The sequence below is a fragment of the Nannobrachium achirus genome (genome assembly GCF_963921795.1).
Source record: "Nannobrachium achirus genome assembly, chromosome: 20".
Lineage (NCBI taxonomy): Eukaryota > Metazoa > Chordata > Actinopteri > Myctophiformes > Myctophidae > Nannobrachium > Nannobrachium achirus.
This window is the reverse complement of record NC_137827.1, coordinates 49,703,734-49,721,438: the sequence shown is the minus strand read 5'-3', so window position 1 is coordinate 49,721,438 and position 17,705 is coordinate 49,703,734. Positions and strand designations below refer to the sequence as shown.

Here is a 17,705-nt window from a genome sequence, read left to right as displayed (position 1 = left end):
GCGTTGACAGAGTGGAGCCTGAGTGTTGCCGTTGCCATGGTAACAGCAGACCAGATAAGATAGCGGCCGCGTGGCACGGCTCCAATTGTCAGAACACACACGCAGGTCAGAGGTCGCCTCATCAAAAGCTCATCGTTGCGGTCGGTTGGAAACCTTGCATGTCCAAAACAAAACCGTTTTTTTTTTTTATTATTTTGAAAAACATTCTAAAGTGGCGACGCGTTGTGAGCTCGTAGATCTGCAATTTTCACTACTTTTGTGAGGCACTCTTGTATGATGAAGTGGGGTATTAATTTACGAAAAAACATAAAAAGTTGAAATTCAATGATATGAGGTATTCACCTGATATGTTTGAAGGGGGGGCCGCTCTCCATTCAAACATGCTGCCAATCCGACATTGACTTCTTATTGTCGGAGTGGCAACACTTCCATAGAGGTTAGGGTTAGGGTTAGGTATAGGGTTAGTGTCGGAATAGTAGCATGTTTGAAAGGAGACATGTAACCGTTTGAATGCACACGCGCACATACTGTACAAATACACACACGTACACAGTTGTATAAATATAAATATTCGTATTAGTGTCAATATTAATATTTTTTATTTATATATATTTTTTTAATATATTTGTATTAATAGTATAAATATCAGTAATAGTAAGCGTTAGTATCAGTATAGTTCCATAAATAGACTACTACAGTACAGTAGTAACCAGGCGCATCCCCCCGTTAATCTATAATTACTATTATTTTCTAATTTCGTATGTATTCCTTAGATAGATCAGTGTAGAGAAAGACGAGGGTCGGATTGAACTCGGGTCCTCGCGGCTCACAAGTACCGGTATCTTTGCAGTGTGCAGTGTGCACTAACTAGCTGAGCCAACAGGCACCATAACCAGCCTCATTTCTAACATACAGTACCACTCCTTTCAACATATCAATAGCTCATCGTGTGTGTGTGTGTGTGTGTGTGTGTGTGTGTGTGTGTGTGTGTGTGTGTGTGTGTGTGTGTGTGTGTGAGCGAGTGGGAGGCATTTAACGCGCAGACTGCTCCAGATTTCAGTGTGATGTGATGAGAGAAACACACAGAAATAGAATGCGGATCACACACGCACACGCGCACACGCACGCACGCACACACACACACACACACACACACACACACACACACACACACACACACACACACACACACACACACACACACACACACACACACACACACACACACAAAGCCTTGGGGAGCCCTGGAGATAAGCACTGCTGCAGGCAGTGATAGCAAGCATGGCTCGCCTACTCTCTCTCACACCTTCCTCCCAGCAGGGCGCAAAATCAATCACAACACAACACAACACAACACAACACACACACACACACACACACACACACACACACACACACACACACACACACACACACACACACACACACACACACACACACACACATTCTGACGGTGTTCCTTGTCAAAGCAAACACACACACAAAAACAGAATTTTCTTGGATGTTAGCAACAGTCACTCTCAAATCACACAAAACACACACACACACACACACACACGCACACACACACACACACACACACACACACGCGCGCACGCACACACGCACACACACACGCACACACACAATCCCCTGGTGTTCCAGTTCTACAGACAGTGTCTTCCAGGCCTTTGATAATTATTCATAAGGTTGTGTTTGTTAGAGTGAGGAGGAGATATGCAGTATTTACACGGGGCCCCGGGGCCGCGCCACTGACAGGCCTGACTTGTTCCATCTATAATGAGGAGCACGCTGCTCATCTGTTGGGCTTTGAAAACACCATGCCCCGTTTATCTGCTTCCATTATGGACACACATCTGATATGCAATGATGCAATGACTCACCCAAACAATGGTCCGGGACCCCATTGTGGGTCGCGGGACCTATTCGTGTGAGTCACGAGCAAATGTCCCCTTTTTGTTTGCAACAACAACTTAAAAATATATATTGTTTCAAAAGATTTTCACTTTTTTTTCACAGAGAGATAAGTACATAAAAATGTTTCAGATATGAATACAAGATATAGAACAGACGCATTGTGAGCTTGAGTACTTGAGTATGAGTACCTTCTACTTTTAATACCAATACTTTACGTTGGTACTTTACTCTTCTATTGCAGAATTGATACTTTTACTTAAAGGACGACTTCACCAATTTTCAACCTATCTTCATATAATTGATCCTCACTAATGTTCATGATGAAATAGCACAATTTCTTTCTACTCTGTCTAATAGGAGGGCTGTGGCCATTTCAGAAACCTGTCTACCAGTGACATCATCGATGGGGAATCCAAGCTAATAGAAACTGCAGGCTTCCTATTCCTGAAAAGTTACAATGTTATAATGGAAGCCATTGTTCTCATGATAAAGAACATTAGTGAGGACCAATTATATGAAGATAGGTCAAAAAGAGGTGAAGTCATTTGAGTGCTTTTTCCACCACTGCAAACCCCTGAACCAACCACACCCACCTCAGGGCTCCAGGTAGAAGAGCTGTCCGTGGGGTCCTGGTTGGGGTTGTCGTAACCCTGCAGATCCACGGCCGTCTCCATCTCTATGCTGCCGTCCGGAGCTTGTCTGATCATGCTGGGGGCGGGGGTGGCCCTCTGGCCCCCCAGGGACCCCTCACTCGGGGGTGCCTCCGGACCCTGGGCCCTGCTCTGGGAGCCCGTGGCGGAGGAGGGCCTCTCCTGCTCCTCTGCGGCGCCGTGGGCAGACAGGGGGTCCTGGAAGGGCTGGGTGGTCCTCTGTGCATCCATGTCTGCTGCTGCAGTAAGGTTAAGCAATGGGAGTTAATTACAAATTAAGAACTGGTTTTAATCTGTGGAATAAACTCCATGTCGCACTTAGAACTACAGACTCACTCCCTAGCTTCGGCCGTGGACTGAACACTCACCTCTTCAGACTCCACCTAAGCCCATAGCACTACTGTAACACTCCCCTTCCCTCTATGACCACACATGAAGCTAGTTTTTGAAAAGTATTTTTTTACTGCTTAGGTGCGTGGTCTACCTATGTTATTGTTTTTCTAGATAGATATTCCTATGCATTTGTTGTATTGCTGTTGATGTACTGACATATTATCTTGCTTATTATATTGATGTATTACCTGCTTATTGTAAGTCACTTTGGATTAAAAGCGTCTGCCTAAATGCCTAAATTGTAAATTGTAACATGATAGTAAAAGATCGAATAACTTGTCAAGAGTGTCTGACTGAATTCCAGTAACACCTCGCTATCATCAAACCTCAACCTTCCAAGCACATCCACTATTAAACTGACTCTGTGAGATGTAGGCGGTATTGAGTTCATAAGATAATTTGTGAACTTGTGAACTCATTACCGCCCCATCTGGCGGAGTCAGGTTACATCCACTACGATCTGATTACATAATGGCAGGGTCAAGATTATACAGCGAGCAGCAACATGACAGGACATCAACTATTCACTAATTCACAAGACAAACTATCGCTTACAATTACACTGCGGGCAACTGAGTCTTTGTGACAGCCTCGCGTGATGAGCCTCGAAGGCAAGACTGCTTCAAAACCTCACTGCTTATGTCATTCATTTGACTCTGAACGGTGAATGTCGACAGCAAGAATGATTGCTGTTGACTATTTATCGACCATAATACTGGGGAAAACTTTGGGCTGCCAATATCAATTCCTGAATTCTCAAAATGTTGTTTTGGAGCATTCTTCAGATCAAGGCATGAATGATAAATGGTGCATTTGTATAGCGCCTTTATCCAAGGAGCTTTACATTGTGAATTACATTCACCCATTCACACATACATTCATACACCGATGGCAGAGGAAACAATGCAAGGCACTAAGGCACCAACCAGCTCACCAGGGATGACCCATGGATCATTGGCCAACCTGCTCTACCTCCTGAGCTACAGCCGCCCCTCCCTCAGCCCCTCGTCTCATGCAGTGGTGTAAATTAACCAAGTACTGTACATTTATTTAAGTACTGTAATTAACTCTTTCAGTGCCTATCCCAAACATGTTCGGGATATTTCAATCCAAAACAATTTTTTATTTGCTATTTTACTTACCCCAAGCTGCTTGGAGCAACGTGGGTGGTCCCGGCTCGCCCAGCGCTCACCAACGAGAGACGCTAGATGCTCCGACGATTTATTCCATTGAAAATGGTTTAAAATAAAGTTTAGAGCCCCCCAAAAAAAACCTCTGTACCGGTACCGGTACCGGTACCGGGACGTATTCCAGGGTGCCTATCCCGAACATGTCCGGGATATTTAATAAAATGAATTATTTAATCGGAGGCCTCAACGAAGCCCCGGTCTAGACGTCCATCCATGGCCGGGACTTAGACTCGGCCATCCACGGGCCGTATTCGCGCTAACGGCCGCATCGCGCCGCCCACTCCAATAATAAATCACATCTTTAGACAGGATTTTCTCCGGATTGTGTTCCCAGACCCAAAGAGAAAGTTTTTTGCGGCTGAAATAGCTTTAGATCGGGCTTCTAAATGGGTTAGCATTTTGGCTACGTGTCAGCTAGCTTCCTCCTCTTGTCACCCATAGCATTGACTGGAGTGAAAACACAAGCCAGTTGGGAGAGGGTCGACGAAAGCTATAAAGAAGGTCTATGGATAAATTTCTGGCACTCTAGCGCCCCTTGTGGCCGGCGGCACTGTATGAGTTAAGTAACATTTTGAGGTATTTGTACTTTAGTTGAGTATTTCTAATTTCCAATACTGTCACAAGTTCTAATCCACTACATCTCGGATCCACTACATTAGTTTGAAAACTTTAGTTACTTTGCAAATATAAATGATAATATTATAAAACATTTTATACCTAGGCTGTTTCAAAATAGCCAATCTACAAGTAGATCGGCAATTTCCTAACATTTTGTACTTATACTTTTGGTGCGCAATTTGATACCAACACTTTCGTACTTTTATTCATTTTTAAGTCAATTTTTAATTCCGGACTTTTACTTGTAACAGAGTACTTCTACATTGCAATATAGATACTTTACATTTGAGTACTTTTCCCAACACTGCCATCATGAATAAGTAGTAGGGCTGGGATGCTATTATAAAAATTAATCGAATGAATTACAGGCTTTGTAATATCGCATACTAATATTTGACCCGATAAGCATTTTTTTTTCCAAGTAAAACACATTTTGTTGTACGAGTGAATCAACAAGTGAGTTTTTTAAATCTACATTTCGCATCCACTGGGCCAAGCAAATCGCTCTGATCCGCTACTTCTCCCTTTGTGTTTGTCGTCTCTTCTTGGTTGGTGCATCGCTATGATCGGTATGCCCGAAACTGAAGGTTCTGTGGTGCAGAAACTAAGTGCGATTAAAATACGTACATTTCTTTAATCGCGTTAATTTTCTGTAATTAATTAATCACAATTAATTAGTTAAAGTCCCAGCCCTAATAAGTAGGCTTCTCCGCACCACAACATAGCTTTTGTAGTAGAGGGAGGGTTCTTGTGTAATCAATGAAACCTTGGCCTTTCCAAGGGACAGTACAGACAGTACCATAAAACAATCAATGACAATTGACTCCAATTCACCGCCATTAAGTTCAGCAGGATGGTTATATCTATTCACCATGGAAACAGGCTGAGGTGAGTCATAGCGTGTGTGTGTGTGTGTGTGTGTGTGTGTGTGTGTGTGTGTGTGTGTGTGTGTGTGTGTGTGTGTGTGTGTGTGTGTGCGTGCGGCCGTGCGTGCGCGTGCGCGAGTGTTCTCTGGTTAAATCAGAAGTTATGTCACAGCATCTGGTCACAGAATACACATCCGCTGAATTCTAACAATACAATGAGAAGGTCACCACTGCACTGTACTGTACTGTACTGTAAATGGTAAATGGTGCGTTTGTATAGCTCCTTTATCCAAGGCGCTTTACATAGATGTGCATTATATTCACCCATTCATACACAGATGGCGGCGGAAACCATGCAAGGCACCAACCTGCTCACCGGAAGCAACTAGGGGTTCAGAGTCTTGCTCAAGGACTCTTCAACACTGATTCTGGGGGATCCCGGAATAGAAATGGGAACCCTGTCTCCGTGTTATAATGACGGTTTCTCCACCCCTGAGCCAATGCGGCCAACTTCACAAACCAAGTCACAGAATATATGTGTAGCCTACATATATGTAATTGACCAGAATAGTCACCTCAGTCAAACACAACCTTAAAAAAGGAGGACCTTATTTGGTTAATTAGTTAGCTAGTTAATTAGTAGTCAATCAACCAAATTAAGTCATATTGTTCTTACCAAAAACCGAACAACATCATGATAATACCGCACGGCACACATGACCTTGTTTACTTTTCAATTGGTGAATGCTAACCTGGTGAAATGCTAACCTGCCGACGCTGGTCAATGCCAACCTGGTTTCAGAATGGGGATGTTTCGGAATGGAAACCCGCCCCCCAATTGGTTGTATTTCTTCTTGGAAATGCGTTTAACACTAAGGGCTGCAGCTACTCTTACTGAACACAAACCTTTTTTTTGGCAGGTCAATAAGAACAAAATAATAAAATAATATGAACTTCGGCATTGCCTTGCCAAAGTTCTGTTTGACAGTTCTTGAACCGCCAGGATTTTCCAATTAGCTGAACATTTCCACCAGCCGAACATTGCGTGTGATTGGTCAGAAGTTCAACGTGGCAGTGATTTATTTTGTTTTGTGTCTGCGTTCTGCCCAAGGCTTGATTCTGCCAGCAGTGAACAATGGATGAGGTGGTTCACTGGGTTGAGGATGTTAGAGATACAAACACGTCTATAATCCCTGTCTGAGGGACCATAAGCAACACCTGCTGCAAGAAAGGGCAAAACCAGTGTGACAGAGTCCTGCCAAAGCAGGTCAGACTTGGAGCGCGTTGAAGAAAATGAGTGCAGAAACTGCAGATCCAGGTGGTAAAACCTCAATTCAAGCGCAGTACACAATGCTTCGGTAGTTCGAAGCGAGCCACAGTGTGTTGCTTGGCAGACTGCTAAGTGGGCAGGGTAACCAGGGTTTAACCTTCAGAAATCAGAGCTGAGACCATAGTTTTGTTATCTAAGAACTATGTTTGGTTCGACAAGCAAGGCCCACCATGTGATGTCAACCTCATACATTAGAACTTAATGGAAATGTCTCTAATGCATGTAATTGTGCTGTAACGTTTTACAACTAACAACGTGGGGTGTGATCCTTCATACTCATCATGTCAATAGAGGCCTTTAGGCATATAAAGAAATACATGAGGTGCCGCCATATTGGAGGAATGACAACAAAAACAAGTGTGCAGATGCCCTTTCCTCTCTCTCTGAGTCAATTTAACTCGAGTCTGTAAAATGGACCGGTACGAATACATGTTTGTATGTATCTGCATGGGATAATTTAAAACATTAAGTAGGTCAAGGATTATTGTCAGTATTAGACAGGAACACAGGAGTCTATGTCTGTTTCAATGTGCTAAACCAGTGGGAGATGGATTGCTTAGGTGGAGTGTAATACCTACCATCAGATCCCAGTACATACTGTATACTGCACAGCTTGCCGGACCCAAGCCAGATAAACAGAGATCTGGGTCTTAAGTTTAATTTGGGAAACTTGTTTATACTCCAATGGTTTCTAGTGTCCTAAACACAACCTAATGAGGATGAGTGGCCAGCCGAAGGGCAAGGGTAGCAGTGAGGGAGGAAAGAGGGAAATAGTCCAGTAAAAATAAGGCTGAGCTTGGACAAAATTGTATTATATAGTTTTTCAACTGATTCTGACAGGAAATTAGGTCTACTAGCCAGGATAAAAAATCTACCCTGATCTGCTCACTGCAAATACCCACAGTGGCCAAATCAAGTTGGGCTCCAATCGACTTTCTATACAGGAGGAAAATACCCAGAAAAAAAATCTGCTTTAAGTAGGATGTGAGGGGTTTAACTAGGGGTTTGACATGATGCTGAATCCATTGCAAGCATTTGTTTTGCACAAAAAACATTCCTTGGGCTAACAGTGGCCCCAGAAAATGATCGTTTAGTGATGAGAAGTGATGAGTCATCACTTTTCCACAGTTTTGTGGGGTGTTATGGGGCCAATGAATGTTTTTGAATGCAAAACAAATGCTTGCAATGGATTCAGCATCATGACAAACCCCTAGTTAGACCCCTCACATCCTACTTAAAGCAGATTTTTTTTGGGGATTTTCCTCCTGTATAGAAAGTCGATGGGAGCCCAACTTGATTTGGCAACTGTGGGTATTTGCAGTGAGCAGATCAGGGTAGATTTTTTATCCTGGCTAGTAGACCTAATTTCCTGTCAGAATCAGTTGAAAAACTAAATAATACAATTTTGTCCAACCTCAGCCTTATTTTTACTGGACTATTTCCCTCTTTCCTCCCTCACTGCTACCCTTGCCCTTCGGCTGGCCACTCATCCTCATTAGGTTGTGTTTAGGACACTAGAAACCATTGGAGTATATAAACAAGTTTCCCAAATTAAACTAAAGACCCAGATCTCTGTTTATCTGCCCACACTGGGCTCATGTGTCTGTTTCCAATGCAGCTTAGCCCCACTGAGCCCTTGATGCAGTGGTTAATCTGTGATGGACATGTTATTTATGTGTGGCCTTTCAGACCAGTGGGGTTAGGTTGGTATGAACCAGTCAGGGTTCTCTAACTGGTGCTACTGCAACTCTCTTTTAGGTGGACTGTTGGGACTTTTTAGGGCATGATGGTGAACTCAAGTGTATTCTAACTGTTCTGCTGCTGTTGACGGCGCTCACCGTCATTGAAAGGGTTAATACCATGGCGCCGTTGACGGTGAGGACTGTGAATCTTACTGTATATACAGTAAAGATATTATTACTTACTGTACGTCGCTCCGGTCCCGCCCGCATCGGCAATGTCCGCGATTTGTTTACAACGCACGTCGGGCGTGCACGCGAAGTTAACGTCCTCCATAGTAAATCCATTGAGAGGCCCATAAATAGACTTCATTTTCTCCAAAAGGGACATTCTTATACAAAGGATGGTCTCCACTCTTCCATACTGTACACAAAAGGTGGGCGCAGCCATGTTCTCTTGTGGGCCCACACTGTCATGTGACTAGATGACGTAATCGTTGCCGTCAAGTGATAATCCAAAAAAACAAAAACAAACCCCTTCCGGCCCTTCAAAATAATAGCGGTGGCCTATGGAGGAAACGGCGTGGCACCGAGGCACCAAGCAACTTTCAGATTAAGAGGCACTAATTGTGCTAAGTGTCATGGTATGTGATGTGAAGTAGATTATGGATTAGGTGTGTTGTCATGCTTGAGCCGGGTGTCGCTCTCCATTCCGACATGTCGCCACTCCTAAATTGACTTCTTATTGTCGGAGTGGCGACACTTCCATAGAGGTTAAGTTTAGGGTAAGGGTTAGAGATAGGGTTAGTGCCGGAATGGAGACATGTCGGAAAGGAGACATGTCGGAGTGGCGGGGTGTAACCGCTTGAGCCTAATGTGTGTGTGTGTGTGTGTGTGTGTGTGTGTGTGTGTGTGTGTGTGTGTGTGTGTGTGTGTGTGTGTGTGTGTGCATGTGTGCGTGTGTGAGTACATACTTTCATAGTATTCAAGTATGTGCAGCATATAAAACTATGTTAACATGTTAATATATACCTTACCAGTCAAAAAGTTTGGACACAGCTTCTCACACACATTGAATGAAAGCAGTGTCCAAACTTTTGAATGGTAGGGTATGCACACAGTACAGTATGTGTATATTTATACATATTATGTCCAGTAGCCTATATAATGTGTCTTCACATACCATACCTTCACAGTCTGAGGGCTCTGTGCTGCCCTCGTCCTGGTCTTCGACTAGCCTGTTGAACTTGTGTCGTCGGCTCGGCGGTGGCTGATCCTGGTTCTGCTTCTGGTTCTGCGCGACGGTGGCGTTGGCTGCGGACGGGGCGTTTCTGAAGCTCTGGGAGCGCGACACGGAGATCTCAAACTGCTTCAGCACCTCGTCCTCGCTGTTGGACGAGCTGGTGGCGTCGTCGTCGTCGTCATCGCCGTAACTGTTCACTGCGGGAGGGAAAGGAGGTCACGCACACACAAACATAACGTGTATGTGTAGAGAGACCCACACATACAGCTACAGGAGGCAGGAGTTGAGAGACCGGGGACAAGCAGGATCAAATCTGAGGAGAGGTGAGGAGTCTACAAAGGAAAATTTCACACAGAAGGGCAGTCATGGATGAAAACAAAACAGGGGGGGAAAAAACAACTTCAATAAGAATGGAACAGTAAATGAGGCTTCAAAGCACGGCTCAGTTCATAGTTATTGATGTACTGTAAGACTGTCTCAGTAGCCACACGGCACACGCACACACACACGCATACGAACACAAATGCTCTCCACATTTCAGTCATTCACTCATTGTCTCCGTTTCTCACTCTTTCTATATCCCTCTCTGCCGCTGAATATAACACACGTACACACATGCACACGGGTGGAGACGAACGCTGCTCTATTCACTTCATAATAATATCCACATAATTGGCTAGCAACAGCTGAATGAATGAAGCGGTAACGAGGAATACGCGCGGGCGCTTGCCCCGCTCCCACTCTCACCAGCACGGGTCAACAAGCACAAAGTGTCCCTGTCTACCTGAGTTATCACCATGGTAACCTAAGGGGCAGATTTGCTCTTCCGAGAGTGGGCGAGCGAAGGCTGATTGATTTATTGTCAAGATGCGCTCGCCTTGCAGGCACACAAACTTGTGTATAATAGGTACGGTGACATCATTATAAGAAACATTGTGAGGCAAGTAATAACTTAAGACATAATTACCCATGACTAATTGTACTGTACTCTCTATTGCATAAGATGACGTACACAAAGGCATTAAGAGACACTTTGCAATGCTAGACAATTAAATTCCATCTTATATGAACAGTCAACAATAAAGACAATGAAACAAAGTAAAAAAGAAATCAGCTACTGTACATGCGGTCCCAGGATTTACAAAGAATCTTAAATTCAACACCTTTAGGCTGTGAGAGATTAGCGTTTCATTAGATTTCCACTGACCATACAGTGAGGGTTAGTGTCCCTGTAGTCTTGCGAGGCCAGACTGTTGCCTCCGCGATTTGGGCAAATGCTCCCGGCATACAGTCTGGCAAACGGAAATAGAAGCGATGAGTGCGAGATAAAACGGATGTGACGCAACTGCTCCCTTGGTGCAGTAGCAATAACATGTCCTACTGGAAGCAATATGTCTCCTTTCAATATTTCTGGGGGCGTTATTTCGTCTTTCTCTGGTGTTGTTACCTCCATGATGTTTTCAAATGTTTTCTTAAACTATACACCCATAACAAGAATAGGCCGCACGAATGACTTTGTCTGAGCTATTGTGTTTCTGTTATGTTTCCAATGGGACTACAGTTCAGTGCAGCACTGGCTACTTCTGATACTCGCCGTTCGGGAGCTGCCGTTCCAGACTCTATATAGCATTCGGAGATTGTGGAATAGTTGTCTGGCTACGCGAGACTAGTATCCCTGCAACACTTTGCTAAAACTAATCCACATTGCTCTGTGACCTGTGCATTTCCATTTGAGAACACAGCCTACAGATAAAACATGTCAACCGTAATGTACAGAACGTGGACACGAACGTATGGTATCCCATTCACGTCCTATATTGATTAAGGAGGATGGATCATTCATTACCCCTTACTTATCTGCCTCTCCAATAGCGCTCAGTCGGTGTAAGCGCCTCTCGGTAACGGTCTCTCGGTAAGCGCCTTGCTCAGGTTTTCCTCACTGGCTCAAGTCTACTTCTGAACGGTGTGTCTGCCTTGTTTTAAGTTAAGACATGTCGAAGTAAAACATAGCTGCAACAAATAGCGTTTTAGGTGCTTTCTAGAGATGTTACCGATCAATCGGCAATGGATCGGATCGGGCGGATCAAAGCGTGATCGGCGATAATCGGTGGTTTAGATCAAAAGGTAAATTCACCGATCCGATCCGATCGGTGCATCCGATCAACCAGCCGTTCAGTATGCCCACTTGACGCCATTTTGGGGTATTGATTTCCACAGTGCTGAAGGAATAATTAGTTACTGCTATGATAATAAATACATAGTAATGCTGGTAAATAACTATAAGGCAAATATATAAATTAATTCATGAGTGAATTAATTAATTAAAGTTAAAACATAAACATTTAGAAAATATAAATAATATATAAATAATAACTTGATCGGATCGGCGATTGATCGCTATCGGGTGATCAGACTTTTGTGATCGGTGCTCGGTGATCGGTTCCAAAAAACCTGATCGGACCATCCCTAGTGCTTTCACAACGGCCTGGAAACGGCACCTACAGTAGCCTACCAGCATGTTATTTTGAGTGATGTAATTTGGTATAAATATGAATGTGATGGGAGGTACAGTATAATCTTATGTGTGCCATAAAATCTGCCTGGTTCTATTTGCCTGTTTGACAGGAATGCTTACAGCTTGCAAAAAGAAGCCAAAAATACACCTCCATGCACATTTTAATTACAACACTGGTGGTCAAGAGGAGTAATGTCAAATCCCAAAGCAATAGAAACGGTACTTGAAATATCTTACACCTGTGAATCCCTACATACTGCTACTACAAACAGAACGAAATACAAAACACAAGCACAAGTATCCCAAATTCTCATTTCAATATTGCTATGCTGGGCAGATTCTAAACTGGAATAGGCAGACACTTGTATTTGGAAGAATGTTCAAGAAAATAATTACTTGGAGGCTGTATAATTGAAATGGCACGAAACAGTACAAGCTTTAGCCATCATTCAGATGGAACTGAAATCAATGGAAGCACAGACACCTTGCTATAAGCACGATCGATATTGTTCTAATCTTCCTGCTATCTCTATCGGTTAATCTTTTTTTTATTTCGGTACAGCCCCATATTGACTATTCATGTCAATAGGGCTTATGTCTATTATGTCATACGCCCTGTTGGAGACGGGTTTCCCACCTGCCAAGTATGACATAAGATCAAAATGGCCACTGCATTGGTCATTTACAAAATGAAATTGAATTTGATTGGTAGAGTTCGGACCAACTTCTACTGATTCTATACCATGCCTGTTTACCTGTCGATAGACCCCCTTCAATAAGACACCAGTCCCCAAAGACAGCAGCTCTCACTCGATACACAAACACACCAAGGCATACAGATGAGGCCAGAGGGTCACTCGGCTGCCGCTCGATGAATAGAAGACTGTTGATGAAAGGACTGAATGAAGGAGTGTTTCCAATAAATGGGATGAACAGGACTTCAGCTGCAAATTACATTCTTGTAAACAAACGTGCTGCTGTCATTTATGCATTAGTGTTTCATACATGTTTCATATTACATGCGCATTCTTTGATCGCTCCAAGCCTTACAGTATGTGTTGTACGCTCAGGCACGTGCACACATAGACATCAAAAAGAGGGCTTGAGCCCCTGCCCTTTTACCTGTCTGTAAAAAAGCCCTCTCCAGACACATCTCCAAAATTGATTTGATTGAGCTTAATACAGTGTGGTATCACACGCTGAAAATAGCCAACCTCCAAGCTCATAACGCGTCACAGTGAGCTTGGAGGTCTGCTATCTTCGATATTTCCGCCAAAAAGGCCCTTTTAGAAATTTCAGCCCCTGCCTCTCTAAGATTATCTGCACGTCCCTGTGTATGCTTATCCATAACCCAGGTTATTATCCAGTACATTAGGTATCGTTATCCTCTCTAGGGGTTTTCTGGCTTATTCAATTGGCAATGCAATCAATCTAAGTTTGCTTCCTGACTTACCAGGTTATCATGTCTTTATTGGCACGGCACCTTGGTGATGTGCTGTAATGCTCCGTACGGAACCGTGCGGTATACCGCTCCTGCATTTGAAAGGACTCCAGCTCCCAATGACCACCACATGATGTTGTAGCGGAAATAGTAAATACATATCAAAATGCTAATTAACCAGACAATAATCTAATATTCGGGTGCAATATAAGCCCTTCATATCATTAATAGACATACTTAAGGTCAGTTCTAAATAATGTATGGATCTGACTGGGACATATTATGTCTCATCTGCGATATTGACAACTAACTATAATGGGTTCGCTTTATACTGCTCACACGGATATGGAAATGTTTCTTAAACAATGCATGTGTAGTTCAGGACAACAAAGTAATCATTGTAAGCAACACATGCTAAACCAATATGTGATATTCACATGTACCGTATGTTGTATGGAAAAATGTAATAAAAATAAATGTGCGTGTTGAAAATCATTTTATTGTAAATTAATTTAAGAACTCTAAACTCGTCTAAATACACAAATATTTACACACATGGGTATTATTGCTGACGTGTATGTAACAGAAGAGCGGGTAGCATAGAAAACATGTAAAAAAAAAACATTTTTTGTAATCAGCACCAATGAAAATGTTCCCTACCTTAAACTAGAAATCTCTCCCAGACTATTCTAACAGTTCCTACATCCAACTTCCATCTAAACGCTTTGTCATGGATAACATCCAAACAGGACGTGATGTTTGCATAAGGAGCGAACTGGAAATACCAGAGTATAAAGGAACACCTCTGCCAATCACATATCACTGACCTGCAGCAAAGCAGCTACCGTAGTGTTTACACAGCGTTGGGGGAAACACCTTACCTACACTGTGAGACTTTGAAAGCACATTTCAGCTGTTTCACCAGCATATAGGACAGGGGTGTCCATTTTATACGGCCCAGAGTATAATTTTTCAGGGTGCCTTGTTCCCCCTTGTCTCATTCTGAAGGGGTCAAAGAAAGGCTATTTTATTGTATACCGGTATATTTTTTACCTTACACGTCTGGTTACATTTGGTAATGTGAAATAAGGCTGAGTTATTTGTGTTATGTTCAGAGCACACACCTGACAAAAGACCATTGATATTGTTATGGTCCGACCACATTTACTTTATGTCAGGAGATAGAGTGGGCCCTTGGGTGTTTTAGTATTTTCTAAAGTGGCCCCCTTTGAAAAACATTTGGACACCCCCGAAAATCATTCTTACACAGTTGAGTTGGACTGCAGAAACCCGGGGAAATGTCCATTCAAGGTCAACAGGAACACATTGCCTGCAGTGCCTTGAGAGACAACCTGAGCACATAGCATATCTGTTTTAGAAGCATTTAAACTTTATTTGAAGTATTTGTACACAAATCGGTGCCCCAGAGAGAAAGGTGGAGAGACAAAGAGGTTTGTATGGTGGCAAACCAGTTAGTGGGAAAAGAAACCGCCTCCTAACAGGGAAAGAGAGAGAGTAGGGTTGCACAGTCCACGTAACGTAGTAAATAATCTTAGAGCTTCTGTTTTGTTTTCCATCCCTTTTACTCACCTCCCCCAACACAACTGACGCACAGATGCCCTGGAAGATGCTGGGCTTACATCCCTTCCTCCCCTATTGCCTCTCCCCCTTTCATCCCTCTCTCCCTCATTCACATCCTCCATCTCTCTCACCAGTCACCACCCTCGCCATTTATTCCACTCTCTCAATCTCTCTGTCTCTCTCTCGCTCTCCCTATTTTTCTGAATACAAGAATGCTCGCCCCAAAACACGTTCGCCCCGGATCTAATCCGACGACATCAGAAAAGTCGCCACCAGGTATTCCTGAACGTAATCTCAGTAAAACTATGCCTAAAACTAACCGTATTCCTAAACCAATCCTCAGTAAAACGATGCCTAAAGGTATTCCTAACCTTAACCCCAGTAAAACTATGCCTAACTCTAAACAAATTCATATCCAGTCACCCTGAAGAAGGCATTATGTGCCGCAACGTGTAGGTGATTTTTTTTATTCTTGCCATGCATTAGCCCTAAAATGAAGGCTTTTTAACTGTCCCTCAAGAGTGCCTCTAACTTTTTTTGCATCAATTTTGTCACCTGACTACCAAAGAGCACCTTTCCTGGGAGTTTTTTTACTTTACAGCCAAACAGATGCACTCCTTACTCTCTGTTTTCTAAATTCATAACCTTGACCTCAGTAAAATGAATAAAAGAGTACCACCCTGGGCAAGATATGACTTCCGGTTGGTTCTAGCCGGAGTGGCGGTAGTACTGCGTTTAACGGAAGTTACGTCATGTGGTGCGGGTCTGCCTACATTCCCCAGCGAAACAAACACAAATAGATTGTAGCTCTTAACTCGCTCTTAATAGGTGTAACGTTGTCCGAATCGATGTTTTTGTTTGTATATTGTTTATTGTGAGCACAACCGACGGAGATTCTTTTTCAGCGGGGCACACGTTTGCAGGAACACCGCACTGTGAAAAAAAGACAACTTCCTGGAAAATTCAGCCCCACCTCCTAGAACTCTCTGCTTCAAATCTTGACCAGGCTTTTCTCTTCACAGATGAGTAAGCCTGGCTACGCGAGGCTACAAGTACAAGAATCACTGGGAGGCGAGTGGTCCTCAAAAACAAAATGGGGCGACTGTGTTTTGGGGCGAGTCTTCCGGTCACCCTCCCTCTCTCTCACTCACCTAGGCCCTGGCGGATGCCGCTGCGAGTCTTCTTCCGGCGCCGGTGTCCGTGCTCCTCCAGGCAGGGCAGGCCTCCCACGTTGGAGAAGCACAGCTTCTTGTTGATGAAGAGGAAAAGCACGGCCAGCGCCACGACGAAGACCCCCACCGCCGAGAGGAAGCCGATGGCCTCGGGGGTGACTGCCAGGGACAGAGAAGAGAGGGACAGGGAGGAGAGGGAGAGGGGACACACAATGACACACTGATCAGACCACACAAACAGACAGCCTGGCGACGCGCGCACAGGCACGGACACACACACAGTACGCATGATACATGAGATGCATACACAGACACAATGAGCGAGGCTTTAGTATTCAGGGAATGCAACGGTGCTGTTGTTTATTTGCACTTCATCATGCTTTTATGTGGCTGTGAAGCTTTTGTTAACTTGTCTAGGTGGTCTGAGTGAAGCATTTTGAGTATTTAGAGTAACACGTTGTTTCTACTGTTCAGAGCACATTTGTTATCCAAGTACCACCTCTCCGTCGCTGTCAACATATCCTGAATTATGATGGTAGTAGCTGTCTATACAACATGTTTCTGCACCAGCATTACTAACAATCGCATATTCCTGTGGATTCATTGGTTAGAAGTCAATACATAGGTAGACAGTACACAATAAAACTTCGTTGGTGAAGGCTCACACCTCCTTATGAGTGTGGTGCATATAGGCAACACACTATTGAACCTGATTTGTGTTAACCTTTGCACAAAAGGGAAAGAAATAAAGGTTAAGTTTTGCTCATGCTTCACACACTGTTGCCATGCTTCACAGTATGGCAACAGTAATACTTCACAGTACAGTAATATAAATGGTAAGACGGAATTCAGTTCCAAGTGGATTCCTTGCGACTTGTGTCAGTGCAACCACAATTTCAAAAAATTGCACCTTTCTAGTTTCCTGGTACCAGTTGTATCGGTATATGCTGTATACTTTGTCAACCCTCCCTGAGGAAGTGTCCTTGACCATGGCACCGAACACCACCCAGCTGGTTCCACCATTCTCATCCCCTACTTGACACTGAGGGTAACCTTTTATGTATAGCAATGCTGACTCAATGCAGTGTCAATCCTAACCATAGCCCTAAT

General features: G+C 43.6%; 1 protein-coding gene across 1 annotated transcript in view; it reads right to left on the bottom strand.

The window, feature by feature from the left end:
• Positions 1 to 17,705, bottom strand: part of syt16 (synaptotagmin XVI) — a gene marked incomplete at both ends in the record, with an annotated part of 48,308 nt that overhangs the window by 5,362 nt on the left and 25,241 nt on the right. The window contains 3 exons of the mRNA XM_080751126.1: positions 2,511 to 2,806; positions 9,832 to 10,083; positions 16,575 to 16,841. Of these exons, the coding sequence (XP_080607252.1) occupies positions 2,511 to 2,806; positions 9,832 to 10,083; positions 16,575 to 16,841 (815 nt within the window). The remainder of the gene's footprint in view (positions 1 to 2,510; positions 2,807 to 9,831; positions 10,084 to 16,574; positions 16,842 to 17,705) is intronic.